Here is a 13,630-nt window from a genome sequence, read left to right as displayed (position 1 = left end):
AACATCCTTGGTGACAGGGAGGAAGATGGCACATGGCTTCTTCTCTGTTTTTAGGTGGTAGAACTGGTGAGTGTGGCTAAAAATGCAGTTTACCAAGGTATGCTGTTTTCACTGAAATCACTGCTGAGAGTGGAGTTTGGAGCTTGCTACAAGAATTTCAGGATGACCAGGAGCTTCTTGTCTGCGTTTCTGTGTTATGAATTGTTCTGTGCTAGTCTGCTGGGGTAACTGTTTCACTGTTGCTGATACTTCTGCTTGCTTATGAAGTCATGTTAGCATATCCTGGAGGTTTTCTGCTTTTTTCTTTTTTGCTTTAAAGTATATGAAGAGAAGTGTGAAGAGAAGTTTGAAGAAGCTGGCTTGTTCAGATCGTTTAGCTTGGAGAAGAGAAGGCTCTGGGGAGACTTCATTGTGAGCTTCCAGTGCCTGAAAGGAGCACAAACAGGCAGGAGGGAGCTGACTTTCTACATAGTCTGGTAATGACAGGACAAGAGGGGGTGGCTTTAAACTAAAAGAAGGAAGTTCTAGGTGAGATGTTAGGATAAAATTCTTCACTCAGAGGGTGGTGAGGCCCTGGCACAGCTGCCCAGAGAAGCTGTGGGTGCTCCATCCATGGAGATGCTCCAGGCCAGGTTGAATGGGCCCTGTTCTAACCTGACCTGTTGGGTGGCAACCAGCACTGAAGCAGGCAGTTGGAACTGAATGATCTTCAAGATCACTTCCAGCCTAAGCCATTCTGTGGTTCTGTAATAAGTTTAAAAAGTTACTGTGAATTTCTGAACAATTTTAAGGAAGAGAATTACGTTGATGTAAATAAATCTGCACATCTGCTATTCGAAGTGCCAATGTCAGAGGTGGTAAAGGCATAAAATAACAAGGACTTAAAAGAGGTAACTACTGTATTTTAGGCAGGGATTCTAATACCTTACAATGTGCAAAAGAAGGCCCGAATTTTTGCAATAGTTCCTAGCAGTAACTATAGTAAAAGAAAGAATAGCAGTACAGTGTCTTCTCTTTTCTTAGAAGCATGAAATTGAAATGAAATTTCTGCCTTTCATTTTTATTTAATGTACCAGGGAGCATATCTATTGTTCTTTTGTTAGCTGAGTGAAACTACCGTAGAGGGAAGCAACAACTCCGTGAATCCATAGTAGATAACAAAAAATTCATGTTTGCATTGTAAAATCATTCTCCCTTTTCTTCTTTATTTTATTTTATTTTTTTTTTAGGAGGAAAACACGATTTTTTTAAACTAAAAGACAAAAGGCTGGAAGGGTTGTGTTACTACCGGTTATTCCATCCGGATGAGGTGGAGAAATCACAAGCCTTCCATAGACTAAAGCAGGCAGTGAAGTGTTAAGCGTGGTAGCATCAAACCAACCCTGTTGGTGCAAATGCATTGTGCAAAGATGTGGCTCAATCTGTTGGATATGAAGACCTTGCAAAGCACAGGGAGCAGCATGACCTGTCTCTTCCATAAATACTTTCCCTGAAAGTGCTTGAGTGGCGGTGCTTCCTCACGAGGTGGGTCATGCTGTTGCCATCACTTAAACAAGTGGTGTGGTGAAGCAGTAGATAGGTAGGTGATCATTACAGCCATTCCCTGGACCAGGTTTGTGTGTTTTCTTGTCTCGTAAGGCTGTTGTGGGAGAGACATGCTTTTATTCGCGTGTTGAACGTGCTCAAGCTTATAGGCAAGATTTGCGTGGCAAAGGAGGCTGCTGGAGGTGAGCGGTGGCAGATGATGGCTCTTTGGATGGCAAGTCAGAGGATGCCATGTGAAACGTGGAATGTCTCTGGAGCGACATCTGGAAGTGAAACACAATGTATCAGATCATTTTCTAATCTTGCCTTTCTAAAAGTTGCTACAATTTTTTGTTTTATATTCCTTGACTTTCCTAGCCATCTGGGGTCAATTAGTACTTAAATCTGTCTTCTTTACAACCGCAAGTTGGGCTTTTATTCACTAGAGATGGACAGGGAGAGGAGCCTTGTTTAGCTGAGCCAAATACAGTAGCTTCAAGATCATGCTGAATCAGTATCTCTTGAGTCACCTAATCCAGAAACTTGAAGTCTGTGGAGAGAGGCAGTGGTAGGAAAGGATACTGTGATAAGTATCAAGACTGAACAACTGTAACAGTGCCAAAAATCTGATATGAACCAACACAGGAGGCAGACCCAAATTCTGAAAACACAGCTGGCTTTTTTGAAGGTCTTTGCAAAAACAGGATAGTTATTTTTGTTATTGCAACTGATATTTCAGAAGTAGTTCCATCAGTGCTTCTCTGGCATGTAACTGCCTTTCTCCTAACTTCGTAAAGTAATGACAGAACTACATTGCTCGTCTTTTCTGCGTTCTCAGATGGGTGATCCAGAAATTATAGTGTTTAATCATAATGTGTTTAAGAGCCACATTTTCATTTGGTAAGATCATTAGTCCATGCATTAGATAGGTGCTACTCTTTCAGGCGTGAGCAATTTTTAAAACAGTGTGTTACCATACATGACTTCCTAAATGTCGTATTTATGGTGAAATTCTATTTGCTGGAGTTGAGTACCTTTCATTTTACTAATTTTAAGTAAGTGTTGAATGTCTTTCCCCACTTGGTAGTTCTCTCAGTGGTATCAGCAAAGACAGCAGCACTTATCAAGAGAGGACAGCGTAGACTGTTGCATGCAGTGCTTCCAGTTATAGTGTTTGGGAGTGGTATGTGGGAAGCTGTGTCCAGATTTGGGGATTTTTTTTCAGCGTTGTAGGCAGTAAGCCATCAAAACCTCATTAGTAAGAAGCCACTCCTGTGCTTTTGTGTTTCAGACTTCCTTTTTAGTGGAGATTACATTTTTGCCACAGTGCTCCTGAGAGGAGTTCACTGGAAGATCCTGTTGCCTTTATTTGCAGTTCTTGAAAAACACGAGACTGCACCCAGAGCTCACACGGGTATTAAGTTAGGAGCCACCTTTGTTTGCTGTGGAAGCAGAGTGCCCTTCACATTTTGTTTCTGCTGAAGGAGCTGGGGTGGGTTGGGGGCAGGGGGAGAGTCCCTTTGTACAGTCTGATCCACTTTCAGTAGGAATGCTTTTCGGAGTGTAACTGTTTGGCATAAAGTCCTCATTGCCACGTACCTTATGCTCAGGAGGTTGAAAAGCTCCAGTATGGTGCAGAAGCAGTGGTGACCCCATCCTTCATATCCCCTGTCTCCTTTTGTCTACCCACTCCTACCCATTTACAGGCTTTGTTGGCTGGGCAGAAACAAGGAAGTAACCAATTTAATGGTATGAGCAGCATTCAAGATATGGTGGGCAAACCCTGCTTTGCTTCAATCTTTTACATCCTGCGTTTTTTTTAATTTTACCAGTTGGAGGCACCTTTTGCCTCGCAAGATATGAGCAGAAGAGTCTTCCTTTTCCTGCCTAAAGGAGGGATCAGTGCAGTGCATGTAGTGAAAATGCAACTAGATGGGTACGCAAAATAGTCAGTCCAAAGTGTTTTTCACTGGTCCTGTGTTTTTGCTTTCCTGGAGAGATTATAAAAAGTGACTGCAGACAGCAGATTTTCCTTTTCTCTGTGTTAAAGTACTTGGGGTCTAGTACAAGATTAGGCTTTCTCTGTTCTTGATGTACTACCTGGAGCTAGTTAAAGGCCAGACAGGTTTAAGATTTTTTTATTTTTTTTTTCTTTTCACTTTTTCTCTTCTGTCCTGTGGTAATCCCTGATAAAAACAATTTTATCAGTCCTGCTGGGCAAGCTGGATTCTGAGCATACGCTTGATTTTATTTAAGATAGTCCTCTCTGAAATCTGCATCATGTATAGTGTATTTTGTTCTCCAGCATTTCAGGAGCAAGAAAGAAGAATATAGGAAAAAACGATGAGCTGCTCTAAGGCATATGCAGGGTCGTTGCTACTCATTAGCATGTTTTAAGAAGGATAGAAACAGAGCTCTAATGAGGTGTTATTTGTGTTAGATTTGTGACAGTCTTCCAGAGCTGATGACCTTGAGGCTATTGATGGAGTTTCACTGGAAGTCACTCTCTTCTTGTTCAAATAGCAAAACTTCCCTAATGGCAGCATTTTCAAGTTGAAGGCTCACATCACTCCCATTTACAAGAAAGGGAGCAGGGAGGAGCTGGGGAACTACAGGCTGCTGGGTCTCACTTCTGTGCCTGGAAGATATGGAACAGATCCTCCCAGACGACATGCTTGATCATATGAGGGATGAGCATGTGATCTGAGACAGCCAGGACAGCTTCACCAGGGGAAGGTCATGCTTTACCACTCTAGTGGACTTCTGCGATGGAATGATGGCATCAGTGGACAAGGGAAAGGCAACTGATGTCCTTTACCTGGACTTGAGCAAGGCCTTTGACATGGTCCCCCACCACATCCTTATCTCCAAATTGGAGGGATGTGGATTTGATGGGTGGACCACTCAGTGGATAAGGATTTGCTTGAAAGGCCGCAGACAGAGGGTAGTCATTAATGGCTCTAATGACTCTAATGGAGTCCAGGTGGAGGCTAGTAATGTGTGGTGTCCCCCAGGGGTCTGTCTTGGGACTGATGCTCTTTAACATCTTTATCACTGACATCAATGACGGAATCCAGTGGACCCTCAGCAAGCTTGCTGATGACACCAAGCTGAGTGGTGCAGTTGACATGGTGGAAGGAAGGGATGCCATTCAGAGGGACCTCGAGAGGCTGGAAAGATGGGCCAAGGTGAAACTGATGAGATTCAACACAGCAAAGTGCAAGGTTTTGCATTCGGGCCGGAGGAATCCCAGGCATCCATACAGACTGGAAGGAGAAGTCTTTGAGACCTGGGAGTCTTGATAGACGAAAAGCTTAACATGAGCCAGCAGTGTGCTCTTGCAACTCGGAAAGTAAATGGTATCCTGGGCTCCATCAGAAGAGGGGTGGACAGCAGGGACAGGGAGGTGATTGTCCTCCTCTACTCTGCTCTTGGGAGGCCCCATCTGCAGTACTGTGTCCAGGTTTGGAGCCCCCAGTACAAGAAAGACAGGGAGCTGTTGGATAGAGTCTAGAAGAGGGCCACAAAGATGAGCAGGGGACTGGAGCATTTCCCCTATGAAGACAGGCTGAGGGAGCTGGGCTTGTTCAGCCTGGAGACAAGAAGGCTGCGGGGTGACCTCGTTGCAGCCTTTCAGTATCTAAAGGAAGCCTACAAAGAGGAGGGGAATCAACTTTGAAAGGATAGATAACAGCAGGATAAGGGGAAATGGCTTTAACTTGAGTGAGGGAAGATTTAGGTTGAATGTCAGGAAAAAGCTCTTTACTCTGAGAGTGGTGAGGTACTGGAACAGGCTGCCCAGAGAGGCTGTGGATGCCCCGTCCCTGGAGGTGTTCAAGGCCAGGTTGGTTGGGACCCTGGGCAGCCTGGTCTAGCATTAAATGGAGAGGTTGGTGGCCCTGCATGTGGCAGAGGGGTTGGAGATTCATGAAGGTCCCTTCCAACCCTGGCCATTTTGTGATTCTGTGATATTACAGTGGTGTTTCCATCATCTGTCAGGCACAGAGGTAAAAATCAGTGAATTTCAGAAAATAGGCCAAAAGTCTGTTTTGAAATGGAAATGGGAAGCCTGAAAGATCTGCCTTGTGGTTCTTTGATTTCCAGTGAAGGTTTTCTTGGAGGAATGATAAATCTCCATTTTCTGTCCTCTGCATGAGCATTGTTGTAAAAATTTGGAGCAAGGAGTGGAAAGAATGAAAGGCTGCTAGCAAGAGGTGACTAAGAAGGAATAGGGGTCACTGGAAAGCTATATAAAGATGGGAAAAATGATCCTAGAGCTTGGAAGACGAGCCAGGCAGCTACAAGTGATGTCAGGCATGCTGGGTTGTGTTGAAATGTGAAGCAGGCATTTGAAGATAATGCTTTTGGAGAAGGAGGAGTAATTTCCAGGGTGGTGTGTGAAGGCTGAGTTTGGGCACATGGGAGCACAAAAAGACAAAATCGACTCGTAAGAGCATGTGGAGTGCAGCTTATCTGCTCTGTCTTGGCTGTGTAAGTATGGGCTGGCTTTGAGAAAAGGGACCAAAGGCCGGGAAAGCTGCTAGCTTTGGCTGTGTGCTTGCACCATGGTCTGAGTTTGAAAAATACCGGTTAGATCAGGGTTCATTTTAGGTGTGTTTGATGAGGACTGACTACGCTTTGTGGGGGTGGTTTTCCACCGTGACTTACAGAGTAGGAAGTGGTAGATGCTATGAGCAATAGATCTTTCTCCCAAATCCTTTCTGGTGGCTCGTCTGTGGGCTGCATTGTGTACGTCTTGCATAACTGTGGAAAAAAATTAATAGCTGCAATAGCAAAAGTCTGGAGTTTTTAAGTGGGCTTTATTTCGTGGCCATTTGCAGTTTTCTGCCTTTTTGTTTGGTTTCCTTTGCATATAGGAATAGATACATAGACTGAAACTGATCTAAGCCTTGATAAACATGATAGCTAAGAAAATAACTTGTTTTGTTGTATCAACCTTTACATACCAGTTCAGTATATTCACCCACAGTACGTATCTGCCAGAAAGAATAAGTACGATTGAAATTCACCTACAATAAGTTTGTCATAATCCTTAAGCTGAAGAATGTTTGTGATCACTGAAAGGTAAGACATAGCAGTTGAGAACCTGAGGGTAATCTTCTGTAAGGTTCTCCTTTTGTTCCTCTAAGTGGAGAAAAAATATTACCGTTAATGTAGCACTCTCAAGTGACCATCTTTGCTTAGAAATGTGTGCGGGGCCTGCACATTAGTCTTCTTGCTGTGTGCAGTTTCTGTGAGTTCTAGTTTGTGTGGTCAAGTGGATTGTTTTGCTGTTCTGGACTAAATGACATGGTGCCCTTTGAAACTCCTCCTGTGAGTCTACTGTAAATGGCCATGTGAGCCAGTTGGCTGTACAAACTCCCAGGCTAGTTTTGTAGCAGCTCAGGGGCTTGGGTGTTGACTGCATACCCAGCTCTCATGTTATTCTCAACCATATTTTTTCTTCTTGCCAGGAGCAAATGCCAGCATGACTGGGATCTGAGGAGGCATCTCCGTGTTCTTACCAGAAGTTTGTGGCTCCAGAGGAGGGGTGCAAGGACAGCAGGAACATTTTGAGCTAAAATGGATATTCCCACTGATTTGGTGCCATCCTCCATGATGTCACAGCCTGAGGTGATCGAGGTGAGGAGATCACAATGAAACTCAGGCAGCCAAGCTGTCTGAACCTCTTTTTTATTTCCCCAATGAATCCCTGCTTCTTTATTTTTTTCTCTCTCAGTTTTGAGTCATCGAGGGAATTTTCCCTGAAACATTGTATTAAAGACATTCATCATTTCCTAAGAATGTTGTTATACTATGAGGCATGACACTGTATTGTACTGCTATTTGTAGAAGAAAAGATACAGCGTATTATGATCCTTATTGTTTCCACGTAGGTGTTGCCTGCCATGTGGTTTGATTTTACTGTGCATAATGAATACAGGGTAGAAGAAGGTCACGATGGGGTTCATTTGGAATAAAACCATGAGAAATTTCAGGTTCAGTGCTCTTATGAGGAGTGCTAAGCTTTTAAGCCAAAACTGGCAATAAAATAGTAATATACTTACAATTACTAACAATTACTAATCTTACTTTCATGAGTCAAAGTGCGTGCTTAAGACTTGATATTTATAAAGACCTAAATGATTTCTTCAGCTCCATGCACTGAACACCACATATTTTTTCCTGTTAGTGAAGTAAATATTACAAACAGAAAAGGAGATGTTAGTACTGCTGAAGGTTTCATCTTGAAAAGTTCCTCTGACTTGAGACCCAGGTGTCTGTTGGAATTTAAAACTTTTAAGGGTATATACTTCATATATACATCACTCCACAACTGGTGAAGTTTAGGTGATACTATCAGAAAATTGGCAACATAACTTTTTTTTTCTTCTTTTTTTCCTTTTGCTAAAGATCTTTTGACTCGGGAGAACTGAATCTCTTAGCAGAGACCTCTGAGAAGCTGCAAAAAACTTATTTATGGGTGGTGGAGCTAAATCTAAAATCTCTTTTAGGGGGAATTATTTGTGCTCCTTTTCTTCCTGGACTTCAGATTAAGAAGTAGTACATTTTAAAACCATTTCTGTTGCTTTTCAAGTCCATATTAGGGTCAGAGAAGGATTTTATCTCTTTGCAGCAGGTTTCAGGACACCTGACAGGAAGGAGATCCTGTATGGCTGTATTGCAGGGTGCTTGGCCACTGATGCACTCTTCTGCCTTCCTGGAATAAGGCTCCCCCAGACCATTCCCTGCATGCTCTGAAAGGCATCTGCACCACTGTCTCCCTGCATTCTCTTTTCAGAAGCTTCTTTGCGTGTAAGAAACGTGTGCTACTGTTCAGGGGTTGCTGTTCAGGATAAATGCCTTTTTGAAGAGAGCATAAGGTCAGTTGTGGTGTAAGAACAAGTGGGAGAAAAGCTATTACTTCTAAAGGGTTTGATTGAAAATGTCCTTCTAAACTGTATGGTCACGGTTCTGTTGCATTTACCATACATGCATGCTTTGTGCAGGGACTTTCTGCTGACTACATCTTGCACAGGATTTGGATCTCTAGACCAAAGACAAGAGGCAAAAAGTATAATCTAAATATAGATTATACTAGATATTGGCTGTTAACATAGATGGGTTTAGTTGGAAATACTAGTGATAGGTGGGCAGTTGGACTGGCTGATCTTAGAGGTCTTGTCCGACCTTGATGATTCTATGATTCTGTGGCTCTCCCTTCCATGTCCAGGTTTCAGAGTCCGTACTTCCATAGGATTTGACTTGAGAGCAAAAACAAAATGGCAACAGGAGGCAAAGGAAAGACTGATATCTCAATGTGGGTTGTAAAATACTATTCTCTGAACCTCTTATTGTAAAAGCGGATTCCAATTTCACAGATTATATCCACATGGGAGATTTTAAGTGCATGTGTGAATTCCCCACAGATTTCAGTAAGCCATGCTGGATATGATGGTTACAGGGCTTTAACCTATGTAAAGGAGAAATGGCTCCAAAAAAATAGCCTGGAGACTTCTGTTGCAGAGGGTGAGGAACAATTTTTTTAACAGAAAAGGGCATTGTAACATATCTTAAGGGCAGAATAATTAGACAGAAAAGAAGCTGTTTCTTATTGAATGGGCTTGACTTTAGCATCTGTGCTAAATGAGCATTAAAATGAGCTTTGGTTATTGTTTAAGAAAAGGTACATTTGTTAGAATACCTTTTTTTTCTGCAGCACATTGTTTTTCCTTTTAAAACCGAGTAGAAAACACAGTCAGCTGCAGAAGATATTTAGGGGCTAATGTCTTAAAGATAAAAAAATAAGACAACTTGGAAGTAGCCTTGCATGCTTTCTACATGAGCTAGATGGCATCTCATTTATTATTTAAAAAAAAAAAAAAAAAAAAGTGCTTTGCTACTTTACTTGAAAGTTTCTTTCTTTCTTTCTTTTTTTTTTTTTTTTTTTTTTTTTGGTATTCTTTTAGCATTAATTTTTTTTATTTAGTGTTACCAGGACAGTTGGTTTCCTGGATACTTCATTTGGACACTTTAGCATTAGAAATAGGTATATATGTATTCATCACAGAAGCAAGTACTCCTTTGACTGTCATCAGCCCTTTAAATAAATGCCCAAGGACAGCCAAGAATAGGCTGTTACCACACAGGATAATCCCAGAGACCTCAGCAATGCTTTTTGTAGTCCAAAGCCCACTCTGACAGATTTTGGCTTGGGCTTGATTGTACAGATGCTTGTGGTGACACCGCAGTGGGAAGTTTTTGTTAATTTAATCGAAATAGGTATTTTTCATGTGATTTATTTTCTAAGTCGACAGAAAGGCTCAGGTTGTGGAAAGGTTTTCAAAGTTCTTAATACCAGGTGTAACAGTGCTGCTACTTTCTTATTGCCAGTCTGTCAACACAGTAAGGGATTTTGATGCATCCCTACAAGTCTCTACTGAAGCAACACTTGTTTTCCACAGTAATGTCTCTTCATATTCTCCCACGCACTGATCTCTCTGAAGCTCTGCTTCAACCTTCTTTTCCCCTCCAGCATTCACCAGAGATAAGCACTGAATGCATCTTGGCCATGTTTAAATGTGAAGGATAAATAAAGTTTCAGGGTATTTGATTGTCCACAGCTGAGATCTGGATCAGAAAATGATTCTAGGACAGCATTCCCAATATATCAAAGAACCAATTAAAAGAAAAAATTGCCATAGTTAACAAATATTTGTTGGTGATGGAGTTGTTTTTATTGTAGGGCTGTATCTATTGATTTCGAATGAGACATAAGCTGTTCTGTTCCTAAGAGGAAGAAACAACAAAATTACAAAACTTTCTGGTTTTTTAAGTTTCAGAATTTTTTTTTTGCAGACCTAACAGCTTCATGGTTCAGCTCTGTATGTGCAAAAGGATAACAGAAACCTGATTGGTCTGATAATGCAGAGAAGTAGAAAGTTGAAACAGCCTGCAGGAAACATTTAGTATCCCTAAGGGCTTTGTGTTTTGCAGAGAGGAAGCACAAGTGGTGATCTAAATGGAGCAACTTACTCTGTGGAGTGATTAGTATCTTCTTGTGAATGGCATGGGATGAACTCTGCTATAAAAGCTTTGAAGAAGAAGTGATGTGAGCCTTACTTGTTTAATGAAATAGGGACTTCCAACAGTGCTTCAGAAATGCTTAAAACAAGAAAACAACAAAATTCATCACTCTCTTTGCTTTTGCCAGCAGTGGATTCTACCAGCCAAACACTAGAAGTGAATGAATACATTTAAATAACCGCCTTGCAGCTGTTCCAAAGAGAAACCCATAGCAGATTCCATTACAGTGTCCTTTCATGGCTGTGTGTTTTCCAGAGCCAAAAACCACTTCTTCCACTCAATGCCACTGAATACTTCTTTATTTTCCCTTCCTTTTGTTGAAATTAGAGTTGAAGAGATTTAAGCTATCTGTGCCAAAGAATAATATGTAAATGAAATAGTCTGGTGTTTAAAGTACAATTCCAATTTGTTCGAAATTGACCAGTAAAGGCAGCTTCTTAGTACAGTATGGACATGTTACTGATAGGGAACCTATTCCTGCCAGAGCCCTGAGCTAGAAAGATCTTTCTGTATTGTGTTTACACATTTCACAAGAGTGCATCAAAGCAAAAGAAGCCAAAACTGTGTATATTTCAAGAAGAAAAAGAAATGTATTTGCAGCAGTAAACGCAGGACAATCTTCTTCCCATTTTGAAATCTCGGTTTCCAGCCCACAGTGAAATGTGCAGGTCTCGTTAACATAATTCCGAATAAGCGTTTTGCTTGTAGGCTAATCTCTCCCAAGTGCTTGCATTACTGGTTTGCTCTGTGAGGAGTGATGGAAGGTGTGCCCTGGAGATGCAAACAGCCCCAGTAGCCTCCAGAATTTTTGCAGCATAAAAGACCAATCTTTCAGCTGCTGGTGCCAAAAGCTTACCCCAGCTTGGCTCATAGAGCACCAAACTGGGCCTGAGGGATGCACGTTGTTTCATTATGCATGGGAACTCAGTTGGGATGTTGGAGGTATGGGTTTTGTGGAGGCTTGTTCAGTTTGTTTCTTGTTTTGTTCTGTTTTGTTTCGTTCTGTTTTCCCTCTGGTTTATTCCACTTGGAGGATTTCTAGGGCATCACACACAGAGCAAAAGCCCTTTCATCCTGGGGCTGAGCAGGCCTGTCCTGAGCTGCCCTTGATGCAGGAATAACTAAGCAAGTCAGATGTCAGCTGGGATGATCAAGTGGAGAGTTAGGCAGAGGGCATTGGGTGATATACTGAAGAGGTCTGGTCTATATCATAGCACAGAGTATTTTAAAAGTGTGAGAGGTGGTATATTCCAGTCGGCATATTAGTTAATGGAATGTAATCACCTTGCTGTGTTTCCCACAGCAGAGCCGGGAGGCACTGGCCTGTACTGGGCCTTGTTGAGCTCCCCTTGACAGGGGGAAGGGACAGCTAGAAAGCACAAGCAGTCATGAAGGCTGCTCTAGAAAAGAGTGAAACTCGAAGAGCTTTGCAAAAACCCATTACATAGTGTGCATGGAACATTCAGGCTCAACATTCTGCAAAACGTGCTCAATCCTGTCTTTCCAGTTAATGTATTTTTGGAGTATCTCTGCGTTGTAGTGATGACCTCCCTTTGAGAGGAGCTTGGAAGGCAGCATCAGGGCAGCAGAGAAGTGCTGAATGGTCTGGGAGCAAGTAATGAATGCCCAAGCCATCCAGCTAATGGAAGGGAGAATGTAGTGATGTGGAATCGGGTGGTCCTGAGTTGGAAAATATTTATCAGAACATATAGGTATGGCTTGGGAAGAATGCAGCTCATCTGACAATGTTGGGTCTGTGGGAAAGGAACAATGATACAGCAGGGCCTGAATTACTTGGTAAAATGCTGGAGGAATGGCTTTAGTCTCTGTCTTCTGCTGGATATTTTTTTCCAGTTCAGTTAGCTTTCTGATTTCCTAAATCTCCCTTTGCAGTGAAAGAAGTTGTGTTTGCGTATACATGCTTCTTTCATGCAGCTGAAGAAAAGGCAGGAGTTTGAATCAAGAGAACTAGCAATTTGGGGGCCTGTTGGAAACGTGTTTCTCACTGTCACTGCTCTGCATTAATGAGAATTCACGTCTGAATGGCACGACTCCTGATTTATCTATCCTGAAAAGTTGTACCATTGAGTTTGGGTATTTCAGACTGGCTAGTTAGCTTCCAGAGGAAAAGAATATTTAGCTTTTGCTGGACTTCAAGCTTCTGCCCATTCTGGTTTTTTTAATCCTCAAAAGCTATTTTTTACTTTGCTTTTGTAGTAATCACAGTGAATAAGCATTAAGGAAAGTCAACACCCTTCTTGGTTTTATAGTCTATCTGTGGAGGCTGTTGTAATCATAGCTTCCATCAGGATCTGTGTCACTTGTGAATTATACCTTCCAGCAACATAACTGCTTCTTTTTCCGGTGTTGCTGGGTTTCTTTGGTGCCCTTTGTGCTTAGGTAGTTTAGGTTACCCTTTTCAGGTGTAAGCTGCAAGACAGTCAAGGACTTCTCAGTTCGCAAGATCTATTAGAGCTGAAACTCAGCAGTAAAATCAACTACAAATGCATTCTTAAGATGTTGCCACAGTGTCTATATGTTGCTTCTTTTTTTTTTTCAATCGTGTCACAGCAGAATTGAATGGACCCCTTGCAAAGGGATTGACTTTTTCCTACCTTTTCAGCTGTGAGAAATGAAAAATGTTTCTAGTGAAGTGAAGAAGTGGCTTGCTGTGACTGAACCACCAAATGTAACATACAAATCTTATTCCAGTCTATCAAACAATTAATGCCATTCTGGAAAGGGTACGTGAAGATCTACTGCCTCTTGGTGTTAGTGTATTATACTTCTTTTTACAGGTATAAATAATTGCATAAGGCTATGATGAATCAGTACCCTTGTCTCAAGACTTCCTTGATTTTGCCATGTTGGGTAAATGGCCCCTTTCAAATTCTACTTTTGTTGTCAGCGGAAATGCCTTTATCTTTATCCCTTTACTTTCGAACCTCTTGTTTCCTCTGCATTCTGAACAATAGGTTATGCTTTTCATTAGATAGTGATTTTTCTTCAAATTGGATTT

General features: G+C 41.8%; 1 protein-coding gene across 3 annotated transcripts in view; it reads left to right on the top strand.

The window, feature by feature from the left end:
• LPAR1 (lysophosphatidic acid receptor 1) overlaps positions 1-13,630 on the top strand; it is a 64,131-nt gene that overhangs the window by 17,596 nt on the left and 32,905 nt on the right. For all 3 annotated transcript variants that reach the window (XM_052700842.1, XM_052700843.1, XM_052700844.1), the window contains exon 2: positions 6,999-7,167. In XM_052700842.1, coding sequence (XP_052556802.1) covers positions 7,108-7,167 — 60 coding nt within the window. In that variant the 5' untranslated portion in view covers positions 6,999-7,107. The remainder of the gene's footprint in view (positions 1-6,998; positions 7,168-13,630) is intronic.

The sequence above is a fragment of the Tympanuchus pallidicinctus genome, unplaced genomic scaffold (genome assembly GCF_026119805.1).
Source record: "Tympanuchus pallidicinctus isolate F22 unplaced genomic scaffold, pur_lepc_1.0 scaffold4, whole genome shotgun sequence".
Lineage (NCBI taxonomy): Eukaryota > Metazoa > Chordata > Aves > Galliformes > Phasianidae > Tympanuchus > Tympanuchus pallidicinctus.
The sequence above is the reverse complement of the archived record's forward strand: the minus strand, read 5'-3'. Positions and strand labels throughout refer to the sequence as shown.